The sequence below is a fragment of the Australozyma saopauloensis genome, chromosome 3 (assembly GCF_035610405.1).
Source record: "Australozyma saopauloensis chromosome 3, complete sequence".
Taxonomy (NCBI): Eukaryota; Fungi; Ascomycota; class Pichiomycetes; order Serinales; family Metschnikowiaceae; genus Australozyma; species Australozyma saopauloensis.
This window is the reverse complement of record NC_086133.1, coordinates 1741345-1754291: the sequence shown is the minus strand read 5'-3', so window position 1 is coordinate 1754291 and position 12947 is coordinate 1741345. Positions and strand designations below refer to the sequence as shown.

At 45.5% G+C, this 12947-nt stretch overlaps 4 protein-coding genes and 1 non-coding gene across 5 annotated transcripts; 2 read left to right on the top strand and 3 right to left on the bottom strand.

The window, feature by feature from the left end:
• Positions 1 to 574: 574 nt before the first annotated feature.
• PUMCH_002916 (uncharacterized protein) lies at positions 575 to 4318 on the bottom strand (the record flags this gene model as incomplete). The annotated part of the gene is made up of 1 exon (XM_063021907.1): positions 575 to 4318. One exon carries the CDS (start codon positions 4316 to 4318, stop codon positions 575 to 577), a length of 3744 nt encoding a protein of 1247 aa, XP_062877977.1.
• Positions 4319 to 5357: 1039 nt separating this feature from the next.
• PUMCH_002915 (uncharacterized protein) lies at positions 5358 to 6995 on the bottom strand (the record flags this gene model as incomplete). Its single annotated transcript, XM_063021906.1, has 1 exon — positions 5358 to 6995. The coding sequence occupies one exon, from the start codon at positions 6993 to 6995 to the stop codon at positions 5358 to 5360; it is 1638 nt and encodes a 545-aa protein (XP_062877976.1).
• A 1515-nt stretch (positions 6996 to 8510) lies between these two features.
• PUMCH_002914 (uncharacterized protein) lies at positions 8511 to 9086 on the bottom strand (the record flags this gene model as incomplete). Its single annotated transcript, XM_063021905.1, has 1 exon — positions 8511 to 9086. The coding sequence occupies one exon, from the start codon at positions 9084 to 9086 to the stop codon at positions 8511 to 8513; it is 576 nt and encodes a 191-aa protein (XP_062877975.1).
• Positions 9087 to 11292: 2206 nt separating this feature from the next.
• On the top strand, positions 11293 to 11365 carry PUMCH_002913. Its single transcript has one exon. It is a non-coding gene; the product is annotated as a tRNA-Ala (tRNA).
• A 456-nt stretch (positions 11366 to 11821) lies between these two features.
• Positions 11822 to 12937, top strand: PUMCH_002912 (uncharacterized protein; the record flags this gene model as incomplete). Its single annotated transcript, XM_063021904.1, has 1 exon — positions 11822 to 12937. The coding sequence occupies one exon, from the start codon at positions 11822 to 11824 to the stop codon at positions 12935 to 12937; it is 1116 nt and encodes a 371-aa protein (XP_062877974.1).
• Positions 12938 to 12947: the final 10 nt, after the last annotated feature.

The following is a 12947-nucleotide window of genomic DNA, read 5'->3' as shown; positions in this document are numbered from 1 at the left end:
AGTAGTTCAGGTATTGTTTTGGTTTTCCTGTGTAGTACACACTATTGGATCTTCAGTGTAGACTACAGATACTAGATACGAAATACGGTCAATGGTCTCGATTTCAATAAAATTGAGTAACTTTGACATCTCGTCGAGCTAGAGTTTTTGGCTGTGTAATGGGAATTCTCAAAGCGAGTATCCTGCTTCACAGAATGGTAAATACATAGATATTCACAGTGATCAAAGAGAACACCTGGGATCATCTATCTGACGGTGAAATTGATGCCCTGTGTGAATCTTCGAAATTGCTTTAATCGTTCAAGTCACAATTCTTGGCTTCTGGGATGGATTTCGAGGATGTTCAGGACAATCTCTGGTATTCACGAAAGTATGCTTAAGCAAGAACATTAAATGGATAAAGAGCAGAGTATTGCAGGCAACTACAGTGATGGTAATAATAAATGGGTATTTATTGATGCGAATTGTCAGAATGATGAAAGTGGTGGAAATAAAACATGGAAGATGATATGCGAAAAATTATGCGAAAGTGAATGAGAAGGTGAAATGTAAATCAAAAGTGGAAGAAGCCTATCTACAACAACAAGAAGGTAGAAAGGATGGCCAAAGCAAAACTGATGCTGGACTTGGCACCGGAACTGCCAATAGAAGCAGTTGCAGTGCTAGAAGCGCCAGAGCCGTTTCCAGAACCGGCAGTTGAGGAAGAAGATGCTGGCTTTCCACTAGAGGAGCCTCCGATGGTAGCAGTAGAAGTGGTTTGGACACCACCTTGAGTAGTGACAGCGCCAGCTGGAGCAGACTCAGAAGTGGTACCGTAAACAGTAGAGGTGGCCGATGGAACAACGTAGGTGACGGTAGTTTCATGGCACACGTTCTCTTGTGGACAAACGGTGTGGACTTCGGTGGTGGTGTATGCAACAGATTGAACGGTGGTAGTCTGAGGGACAACTTGGGTGCTGGTAATCTCGTAACAAGAGTGGTCGACTGGACAAACTGTTTCGACAACGGTCTTGGTGGACTCAGAAGTAACAGCCTTGGATTCTTGACCTCCACGAGTAACGGTGGTCTCGTAACAAGGGTGGTCGACTGGGCAAACGGTGTGGATCTCAGTTGTTGCCAAAGTAACAGTAGTGAGGGTTGGTTGAATCATGGTAGACTTAACGACCTTGGTAGTGATTTCAGAACACAAGTTGTCCTCACAAGAGGTAATAGTGACAAGAGTGGTGTATGTCAGGGTGGCTTGAGTAGTCAAGGTCGAGACAGCAGGAGAACCGGCCGAGGAGCCAGATTTAGTGGAGACAGCAGAGCCAGTCAAAGTCGAAGAGACACCGTTGGAGGCACTTGCAGCTCCAGAAGCGCTAGCAGCTCCAGAAGAAGCCAGCTTGCTAGAAGTGGCGCTGGCAGCACCGTCGTCTTGGCCATTGGTAGCGCTGGCAGCTCCAGAAGAAGCTGGCTTGCTAGAAGTAAAGCTGGCAGTACCGTCGTCTTGGCCACTGGTAGTGCCAGGAACCACATCGGAGGTGGTACTAGCTCCAGAGGAGGAAGAAGTCAAAGAGGAAGAATCAGAAGGAAGGGTAACGGATGGACCCGAAGATGCAGAAGTACTCGAATGAGTAATGGTACCGTTAGGGAAAGACATTGGTGGAAGAGTGGAGGCACTGCTGCGAGAGCGAGAGTTTCCACTAACTCCGGAAGAAGAAACAATGGTAGAAGAAATAGAAGATGATTGGGCGACAGACGATTGAGAAGCGGAGGCGGAAGCGGAGCTAGATGGTTTGTCGGACGAACGAGTTCTAGATCTGCTCATGGCATCAGCATCGGAAGAAGCTGAGGAGGCGGAAGCAGAGCTGGATGGCTTAACGGAGCTAGATGGCTTAGCAGAGCTGGATGGCTTAGCAGAAGCAGAAGCAGAAGCAGAGCTAGATGGCTTAGCAGAAGCAGAAGCAGAAGCAGAGCTAGATGGCTTAGCGGAAGCGGAAGCAGAGCTGGATGGCTTAGCAGAGCTGGATGGCTTGACAGAGCTGGATGGCTTAGCGGAAGCGGAAGCAGAAGCAGAGCTAGATGGCTTAACAGAGCTGGATGGCTTAGCAGAGCTGGATGGCTTAGCGGAAGCGGAAGCAGAAGCAGAGCTAGATGGCTTGACAGAGCTGGATGGCTTAGCAGAGCTGGATGGCTTAGCAGAGCTGGATGGCTTAGCAGAGCTGGATGGCTTAGCAGAGCTGGATGGCTTAGCAGAGCTGGATGGCTTAGCAGAGCTGGATGGCTTAGCGGAAGCGGAAGCAGAAGCAGAGCTAGATGGCTTAACAGAGCTGGATGGCTCAGCGGAAGCAGAAGCAGAAGCAGAGCTGGAGGGCTTAGCAGAAGCAGAAGCAGAGCTGGATTGGCTATTCGATGCACGGGTTCTCGATCTGCTCATAGCATCGATGTCCGACAAATTGGATGATGAGCTGGACATGACTGAGGAGCTAGAAGAGGCCTTGGCGGAGCTGGAAGAGACCTTGGCAGAACTGGAAGAAGCCTTAGCGGAAGAGCTGGAAGCCTTAGCGGAAGAGCTAGAGGCCTTAGCAGAAGAGCTGGAAGCCTTAGCAGAGCTAGAAGAGGCCTTGGCGGAGCTGGAAGAGACCTTGGCAGAACTGGAAGAAGCCTTAGCAGAAGAGCTGGAAGCCTTAGCAGAAGAGCTGGAAGCCTTAGCAGAAGAGCTAGAGGCTGGAGCAGAGCTGGAAGCCTTAGCAGAAGAGCTGGAAGCCTTAGCAGAAGAGCTAGAGGCTGGAGCAGAGCTGGAGGAAGCCTTAGCGGAAGAGCTAGAGGCCTTAGCAGAAGAGCTGGAAGCCTTAGCAGAAGAGCTAGAGGCTGGAGCAGAGCTGGAGGAAGCCTTAGCGGAAGAGCTAGAAGCCTTAGCAGAGCTGGAAGAAGCCTTAGCAGAGCTGGAAGAGGCCTTAGCAGAAGAGCTAGAGGCTGGAGCAGAGCTAGAGGAAGCCTTAGCGGAAGAGCTAGAAGCCTTAGCAGAGCTGGAAGAAGCCTTAGCAGAGCTGGAAGAGGCCTTAGCAGAAGAGCTAGAGGCTGGAGCAGAGCTGGAGGAAGCCTTAGCGGAAGAGCTAGAGGCCTTAGCGGAAGAGCTAGAGGCCTTAGCAGAAGAGCTGGAAGCCTTTGCAGAAGAGCTAGAGGCTGGAGCAGAGCTGGAGGAAGCCTTAGCGGAAGAGCTAGAAGCCTTAGCAGAGCTGGAAGAAGCCTTAGCAGAGCTGGAAGAGGCCTTGGCAGAAGAGCTCGAAGCTGGAGCAGAGCTGGAAGGAGCTGGAGCAGAGCTGGAAGGAGCTGGAGGAGCACTGGAAGGAGCTGGGCCACCAGAAGAAGGCGAGTTAGGATCCCAAGGGAAGGATCTGTCACATTTACAAACACGGGGCACAGGCAAGGAATCCATGTACTCGGTGTAGGTAAGTTTATTGTCCTCCAAGTGGAAGTACTCTTCGTCGTAGTTCTTTCCGACGTCCAAGTAAATGTTATCGAAGTCACTCTCACCAGCGCTGAGAGTAAGAATTCCCTTCGAAGGGTTGAAACTCATAGAGGTAACTTGCATACCAGAGAATCTAATGGTCTGGCCAACGTCAAATCCTCTCACTCTGTAAGGGAAGTTGGTGGCAGGTTGAGCTCTTTTAGTAACAGCGTAACTTGGGAACATAAAGTTCAAATTGGATGTGACAGTAGAGAGGAAGATGTATTGGTTAGGGTCAAAGAAATCTTGGTTAGCGTCGTGATAAAACATGAGGTCAGTGTTCTCACCAACATAAACACAACCATTACCGTGAAGCTCTTCTGGAGTCCACTCAGTATTGATTAAACAGATAGAACCGTTGTTGGTGTTCATACTCGATTTAGTCAAGTCAATAACAGACTGAGTCTTGGATCTAGAGTTGTCGACAACAATGTTTCCAAGGTTAGTCCAAGAGTCTTGGGCAGTAATTTCAAAAGGCAGAGGGTGGTTGACCTTGACCGAGAATCTACCCTTGTTGAGAAACTTAGTAGGGGTTACTGCAAGGTCAAAGTTCTCACCAACCTGGGAAAGATAGGTACCACCAGAGTTCTCGAAAGATGCACCCTGGATCTTGTAGCTAGCCGAGTCTTTACGGGTATCGACCATCCACTCACCCAGAATGTTGGCCTTTCCAATGTTGATTGCATCCGGATCTCTGATAGAAAACCAAGCACCCAGGTCCACAATGAGATTGTCATCACTGTAAGAACCTTCTTTTTGAGTGTTCTGGCTAACAGTAGCCGAACTTGCGAGACTTGCGAGAGCAAGAACAATTGCTGCTGATCTCATTGTTGAAAAAGTTCACAATTCTCTACCAGCAGTGGGAAATTGTATGACTTAAATAATCAGAATTCAGCTGGCAGGGTCCCTCTTGTTCCACTCGTACTTGTCATTTCTATGGCCTCTTAACCTGCATGCAAAAAACTTAGAATGTCTAAGCGAAGACTCCATATGCAGCTTCCTGCACGGGTTTGCATACGTATCTGCTCCTGTTCTTAAGCCAGCCGGTACTCGACTGCACAAGCAACGTTTAAGAATCGTATTTTTACCGTTTAATGATTTGGTCCACGCAAACCCTGATCTACCCGGAGCCTCAACGAAACATGGAAAGTGACCAATGTCAACGTACTGAGATATTTAGCGGAAGGATCTGAGACGATTTGTGAGATTCCTTTCGATCTTAAAAAATAAAAGTGGTTTCAGCTCTTTGAAATTAAAGCCATTTTAAAGTTGATGGACTACCTGCAAATAACCTGCAAATAACCGTTCACTCAATGTTTTCATCAATTATGCTCAGGGGCAGATGCAGTCTCGTTGTGCATTGAACTGCCTTTTGCATCAAAAGGTAACAAAAATGCCTCGAAGGAGCTCATCATGTACGAACTTCGAGAAAAACTGATGGGTTTTGACTCAGGGCCCTTACAGTCTGCACTCTGTGCATGGTGGTACGATGGTTATGTCGTAAGAAATTGGATAGCGGCCCTGATCCAAAATGAACGTTCCAATGAAAATGGCCAATTGTTTATTAAGGTATGTCACGAGAAAGTTAAAGAGGCAATTTAGCATGCTCGTTAATAAGGAAACGGTGTGCAATTGGACCGGATGAGCCAAGCGCAAAAGTGACGAAACTCGATAGAGACGTAGCTGCAAGGCGGAATTCTTACATGAGCTTTTACGAGCCTCTAAAATTTTTAAAAAATGCCGTTCATGCGCATCATGTCTACCTCGCAATTATTTTTCTGTTATTGTTATTATTATTACTGCAGTTATTGCTATTATTCGTACATGATGGCTTTGACTTGGCAGAAGATGTATTCACAAAGACCCCTTAATCTTTGAGTCTTGCATAACCTTTCACAACAGCTTTCGATGTGCCCATTCGTTCGTCCTCAATTACGCTCAATAAGTCTCTTGTGGTAATCATATTTCCTGTTCTGATTTCGCGAAAACGTAAACCATTATCTCCTCGAGCCAGAATAAGGGCGCTTTGTTTAGAACCACTGTCTTTTCCTGCTGATACCTTAGAATCATCCACACCGCTTCCCGAAGCGCCTGAAGTCATCCACGAATATTTTTTACGAGCTGGATTCATAGTCATCATAGCAGCTGTGGCATTGGCTGCCCTGTGCAACGTCTCATCGTTACCATCTTTACTTGATGTTTCAGGAGCAACCTCTCCAGTTCGCTCAAGCCCAAGCACAGTACGTTTCTCCACCCGTCTCTCCTCAAGGGTTTTTTGCCTTAGGGCAAGTTCTCGGAGATCCTTAGACACTTCAGAACGTTGACTCTGGGGCACGAACTTCTGGCGACTCGACAGGCCTCCGGAGCCATTTCCAGGCGTACTGCTAAGGGCAGGAATGCCTCTTCGACGGTGGCGCGCCATTGTCACAGTCTTAGCAACCAAATTAGATATCCACTCTTTGCATGCGCTAGACATGAACTCTAGCATCTCTGTGTCAAGCATGAAGTTCTGGCCCATTCCATTTTCCCGGCCGACACGGTTCATGAAAACGGCAAGGTGGTATGGCTGTAGGAATTGAGTTGTAGGCACATATCCCAGACGCTGTCGCTGTGCAATTTGCTGTTGTATGGAGTTCATGGGCATGCGCGTGTAGTTCGTAGAAAGAAGCTCTTCCTCTCGCTGGAGATCAACTCCAGCGGCAGCTAAAGCATCATTAAGTTTCGTAGGGTCTTCAGCCTTATCCTTGTCGCCAGCAGCGTTGTTACTAGGAGCACCCAGGGAGGGGAATCCGTAGCTACCTGAGCCCTGAGCAGGAGCTGGAGGACGAGCACCAGGATATGTTCTTTTAGGATCAAAGCGCATCGTAGCTCGGTAAGGCGACGTCAACCCTGCTCCTGGTCGGTTAGATGAAGCATTGTTGATTGGTGCGCCTTGTCTAGGGTAAGAGGCAGAGTTGAGACTCAGAGTCGATTGAGAGTGATATAGACCTCCAGGAGGCACCGAGGTCGTGGAAACTCCACCAGTGCTGGTGGCATTACTATCATTGAGTCGAGGCGTAGAGTTTGTACGAGGAACACTTGGCTGTGCCCGATATTGTTGTGGATTGGGAACCCTGCTTGCATCAGACAGCTGCAGAAGCGAGCCTGCCATAGGTATACTCAGAGAATGTGATGATTGTAAAGACGAATGGATATTGTTGGTGCTTTGTGACCCCTGTGCACCTTGTTTGGTTTGACCTGAAGCATTCCGAGAAATGTCGCTGCTGTCGTTCAAGAAATCGGGCAACTCGAGCCCCGTGCCACTCTGCAGCCCATATCCTACATCTGCAATGCCTGTGCGGGTTTCAAACAGCAGCAGATCGAAAATATCGCCCAATGCACCATCGTTTTCGGGAAAAGCCAGAGTGGAGTCTGTGGCGACACGCTTGTTGTCTCCACCAACAGAACTGTCTTCTAGCGGCCTTTTTTGGCCGCCTGGCAGGTCCTTGGAGTTGTTCTGGGACATATTGGGAGAGTGGTGTTGGTTGTGTTTCTGTGGAAAATATGTGTGGTGAATATTGGGGTGAGGATGTACGGGTGCGGAGTGGGAGGGTGGTTTGGAGGAAATGGCAGGTGAATGAATGAACAGAGATGGGTGAGAGTTTATGTGGTGAAAAGAGGTCCATTAATTTGATATGAGCTTTATCAAATAGGTATGAGTAAAAAAATTCATGTTGGGTGTTGTTTTGGTATTTTTCTGACGTTTTGTCATTGTGCGGTAATAGTACAATACCGTGTCAGAATAAGAAATTCGAAGTAATGCCTTGTCTTCCCAGTCACATTACAATTTTTTAGATACTAAGACTTTCAATCTTAAATAAATCTTGTGATCCTGGTATCTTCAGTCAACATTTTTCTGCTTCTCTGACTATGATACAACATGAACCAATTGGTACCTCAAGCAGCAACCTGTGAAGGTGAATAACGAGACTATAACGACCAAAGAAGGAGAAATTAGTTTCCGGTCTGATTTTGAGCAGCTTTTTTTCTTTATATCTAATGCAACGAGTATTGATCTAATTAATCTCTACACCTCAATAGTAATACACCTCCTAACATTTGGTCCTCGACCGAGAGATAAAATACTCCTCGGAAATGATTTAATGAAAGCTCAAAGACTGGAATGCAACGATCGAGGAGGATATTCCTGCGCGGGGAATGTTTACTAAAAAAGACATGTTGATGTTCAATTGTTTGTATGTGTAAGCCTTTTCCAATACTTATCCCGGACATATCGTGAGCAGTTATGTGCGTCTCCTTGAGTTTCCGAGAGAAAAAATGTCCAATATTACGTTTTGGATGTCAATTCCAGGTTTTTGAACGACAACCTCTCTTAGTCTTGAGACTGAGATATAAACCTGCTAGGTGACGTTCGAACCCATGCAATTGTGATTGGACAAAAGACGGCAAGATGGTAGATAGTAGCGTAGACATAAAGACTCTAAACTAGAGGTAAATCCATTCGAGTATCAGAATTCAGAAAATGATCAACTAGCTCATCAACACTACGCAGTCAGATTGTTCACTCAAAGATGCCATTGTCCCCGTGTGCAAAATAATGAATGCTATTGGGGTACAGAAAAATGGCATTGAGAAATTTAGTTTTCTTACGGCAATGTTAAGTTTTTTAACACAGATGGTGTTCCGCCCAGATGTAATACTTAGTGATGCTATGCTTATATGCTATCACCAAAGAATTCCGATTTGCTTACCTACGAGTAGAACGCAAAATAACGCAGGTTGGCGATGAACGTACCTGAACTCAGTCAGCTCTCAGCTGCGAAGTAATTATTCAGCCATTTCTGATTCTACAAGAGAAAAACGAAATTGTAAAACGAATCATTACTACATAAATACTCGTGGCATAGACAAACAGAGATAACCGCATTCTGTTGGCGAGCCACACTCATAAGTCATTAATTAAATCCAATAGCCTTCATCAAAACTGAATCGCCCATTGGATTACCGGTACTGGGTGTATTTAGCTGCCGAATGACTTATTCTCCTCAGAGTCCACCGTGGCCGCACCATGAGCATTTTCTGCATCTGTCACCCAATTGATATCAGCTGTTGGGAAAATTGCACCTAATTGGAACACTCCTTTGTTCAATAACGAGACTTTATTCGAAACCATGGGGTGGATCACCTTTATCAGAACTAACAGAAGAGTAGCCAATGACTCAACTAATCCACTAATTGCCAAGCCCATAAGGGCCTTTCCTGTTTCACATCCGGTCAAGTACTTACCACGAAGTAAGGCACAACTTTCGGGTCCATAATCTGCCGCCATAATGCCTAGCGACATAATCCACCATGCCGTGAGCCAGATTTCAGAGCCCAAGATATAGGCTGGCGACATGCGGCGAACAAAGTAAGGAAACAATAAGGCTGTGTAGTAGGACATTCCGAAAATGCCCGTAATAATGTTGAAGGCACAATCGGCGTTGCCAGCATATATGGTAGTTACTATTCCCAACGAGAATTGGAGAATAGAAAGAAGCATCTGGACAAACCGGAAAATAAATGCCTTGGTTCTGTCATCAGTTATTCTAATCATTTTTAAATCTAAGTGTGAAGAAAGAGTAGTAGATACTAGTAGAATCGCGTAGTCACCATTGATAGCAATTAGTAGATTCCAAATCACTCGGCATACGTCAATTTTGATCCAGTCATAAGTGGCCCAATTGGGAAGCAAATCCGATTGGCCTCTTCTTTTTTTAGAAGTTTTTTTAAGATAGGTTTGGGGTATATTGGCATTTATGAAATGATTTGAACCATATTATATACACCACTACGTGGCACGCATGACGCAAATTACCAGATCTGAAGCATTAGAATTTTGGGAGTTTAAAGTGACATCAGTTCACCATTAAGTCGTTTTGGCGGTGGTAAATGGGCCTTTTACATTTTTCGCTGGCAACTGGCGCAGAAAGTACAGATCAAGCTCAACACACACTTCATCGATCGATGTTGCAAACAAAGCTATCCGAACTGTGGTTCCTGGATAAATTTTTGGTTCATTTCAGATAAGATTCGTGGTAAAATTCTCTACTTCATTATACTTGAGAAGTCTCTGGAGCATCTGATCGAGATTAGAATTTCGAGACGCTTAAATCTACATTCAATTACTCGAGTTTGGGGCCAGACCTGGCTGGAGTAAAATTAGAGTCTTCTAACCGAAAATTAAATGGAAAAGCTATCGGGACAAGGCACCGACCTCAATGACATTAGTATCCTTCAAACTACCAGAAGATGGCGCAATTAAGTATGTCACCACGAACAGAAGGGTAATCGCAGACTCCACGAAGCCACTGACCGCCAACCCCAAGAGAGCTTTACCAACTTGGCATCCAGTAACGTATTTGCCTATGAAAAAGGAGCAATTAAGAGGCCCGAAATTATGGGCTCCAACTCCAATACACACAATCCACCATATAGTGAGCCAGATTTCAAAGCCCAACACCACGGCGGGAGAGAGCATCCGTACCACAGGAGGTAAGAAGACCGCCAAATAGTAGAACATTCCAAAGATACCCGTGATGATGTTGACTGCGCAATCTTTCTGAGAGATATATGATATACAGACAATTCCCAATGCAAATTGTAGCATTGCGAAGGCGAGCTGGAATGCGCGGATTACGAGGGCGGTTTTTGCAAGAGTTGATTTCTGAGCCATTGTGACAATTAAGGGTGATGAAGTTTTGCAGTTTACTGAGACTCCAATCTTATTATATATATTCCTCTGGGATTGCGGGGCACTCGAGTCTTGTCTGGCCCACAATGGTTAGTTGAGTTGTGATGTAAGACAATTGTCAAGTTTACAGTGGGGTAGTATTGTAGAACACATAGAATTGGCTATTATTATCACGGTTAATGCTAATTAATTCTCATCACGCTTAAGCTAGTCCTTCATGGTTCGAATTCAATTCAAGATTTGTCCATTATTTGATAGCCGCCATACATGCACCCCATAGTAAGTCAGCCTTTTCAAGCACAATCGTGCCTTAATCAGTCTTCCAAGCACTCGATATGTTCAATTACGCTTGTTGAATCCGGGCTTTTAACGATAAAGAGCAAAATTGGCCATGGTATCACGTTGTTGTTTCTGGACCTAATTGATAAATGTGAAGTCCTATACATTAAAGTGCGAATGAGATCACTCTGCATTAAGTATAGGCATATAGGCACGTTTATCTATCTGAGATGATGTCATATAGATCATTTATCAACGATACATCAAACATGGTTTTTGTTCAATACTGAGGAGACTATTTGGGCGAAAGGTGTTTTCGATAAACTTGCTGAGAAGTATGAGGCAACTACAGTCGTAGCTCGAAGAAGCTATTACGAGAAATTACTCAATCAGCCCGTACGAGTTTACTGAATGAGAATCTTCGCTCTTTACTTTGCAGTTAATGTCACTGCAAAAGCTCATATTAGTTCTATCAGTGAAAAGCCGGCCAAAGGGATATTAAACTCCGAAAGAATCGAACAAAACAAAACGAGCATCTGGTTGAAATCGAAGATGAATTTCATGAAACGTTGCAGGAATTATTGGAGTGTTGTCGAAATACCTTCGGCACCCTTTTCTTAAGAATGGCACGGATTGGCCTCTTTAATTTGTCACCTCTTAGCTTGGAAATTGACATGGACTGACTCTTGGTTCGGAAATCGTTGAAAATGCTCATGGGCTCATGAATCACTAACTAGTAAAACAGAGCTTGATATTTATATTTTTCTTCGACTTACTTTTCTCCATCGAAGGGCGTGTGGCGTAGTTGGTAGCGCGTTCGCTTAGCATGCGAAAGGTCTCCGGTTCGACTCCGGACTCGTCCATCATTTTTTGATTCAAGTCTTTTTGTTTCACTTGTGTGTCCTCGTGAATCTCGGATTTCATGGATTCAGATCGTTGCCATTTTGTCTCGAATCAATCTAGAGATAGATTAAGAGACACTCCGCACATAGAGGTTAAATTCCTGCAAATTCGATTTCTTTAATAATTACATCTCAATAGAACCTTTTCTTTTTTGAGTTCAACAGTGTGTAGCATCTCCAAAAGATCTCTATCACTACATCAACTACAGGCGCCATCGACACGATTTTTTACAGCGACAAACTCAACACCAATAAAAAATAAAGCATTAAAGTATTCGATAAATTATTCCAAGTTTCTTTTCATCTCTCTCCTCACCGTATACTCTATCTTCCATCTCGTTGATTCCCCAGATTTCCTACACACTAACCTCATCGAGCTCATCGAGCTCATCCCAAATTTCAAACCACTTTAACAATATGTCTGATAAACCAACAACATTCGAAGGAACACGGAATTTCCGTCTCCGGCTAGTGCTTGCCACATTGGCCGGTACACCAATTCGTATCACCAAGATTCGTTCTGCAGATCTCAATCCAGGTCTTCGAGACCATGAAGTCTCCTTTCTCAGACTTCTAGAAGCTGTCACCAATGGCTCGCATATTGAGATTTCCTACACTGGTACGACTGTGATTTATCGCCCAGGTCTTATTATTGGTGGCCAGCTCACTCACACGTGTCTGGGCCTGAAGCCAATCGGGTACTTTCTCGAACCAATGCTCTACCTCGCTCCATTTTCCAAGCAGAAATTTTCCATCGTGTTCACAGGACTCACTTCGACTGATGTTGGAGGCGCTGCAGGTGTTGAAGCCATCAAATGGGGTCTTTTGCCTGTGATGGAGAAGTTCGGTGTCAGAGAAGCCGAGATTCATATTTTGAAGCGTGGCTCTGCACCTTTGGGTGGCGGAGAGGTCCACTTCATTTGCAACTCTCTTATAGCACAGCCGCTCACGCTTCATGCGCTCGAGGCCCCTAAGTTCCTGGCGATCCGTGGTGTGGCCTTTTGCGCTAGAGTTTCTCCATCTGTCGTGAACAGAATCATCGACAGCGCACGTCTTGCTCTCAAACCAACAGGAATTGATGTGAATATTACCGCAGACGTGTGGAGAGGTGAGAACTCCGGTAAATCGCCTGGATTTGGTGTCACTTTGGTAGCAGAGCTGAAAAAGGGATGGAGAATCTTCGCCGAGGGAACTGGCCTGGCGGGTCTGCTTCCAGAGGACTTGGGTGAGCTTGTAGCCTATCAACTTCTCGACGAGCTCACCAAATCGGCCTGTTTCGGCCGCAACCAGCTCAAATTGGTGTTGGCATACATGGCGATCGGAAAAGAAGATGTTGGTCGTCTTGTTCTCCATCGTGACCAGGTGGATGACGAGCTTGTGTGGTACTTGAGAGATTTGAAGGCTTTGTTCGGTAGCGAGGCCTTCTTCCAGGATGGCGCCGAGGGAGTAGAAGATGTGGATGCCGAAGACAAGTACGTCACTCTTGCATTGAAGGGAATGGGATTCACAAGTGCTTCTAAGAAAATAGCATAGACTTAATTCA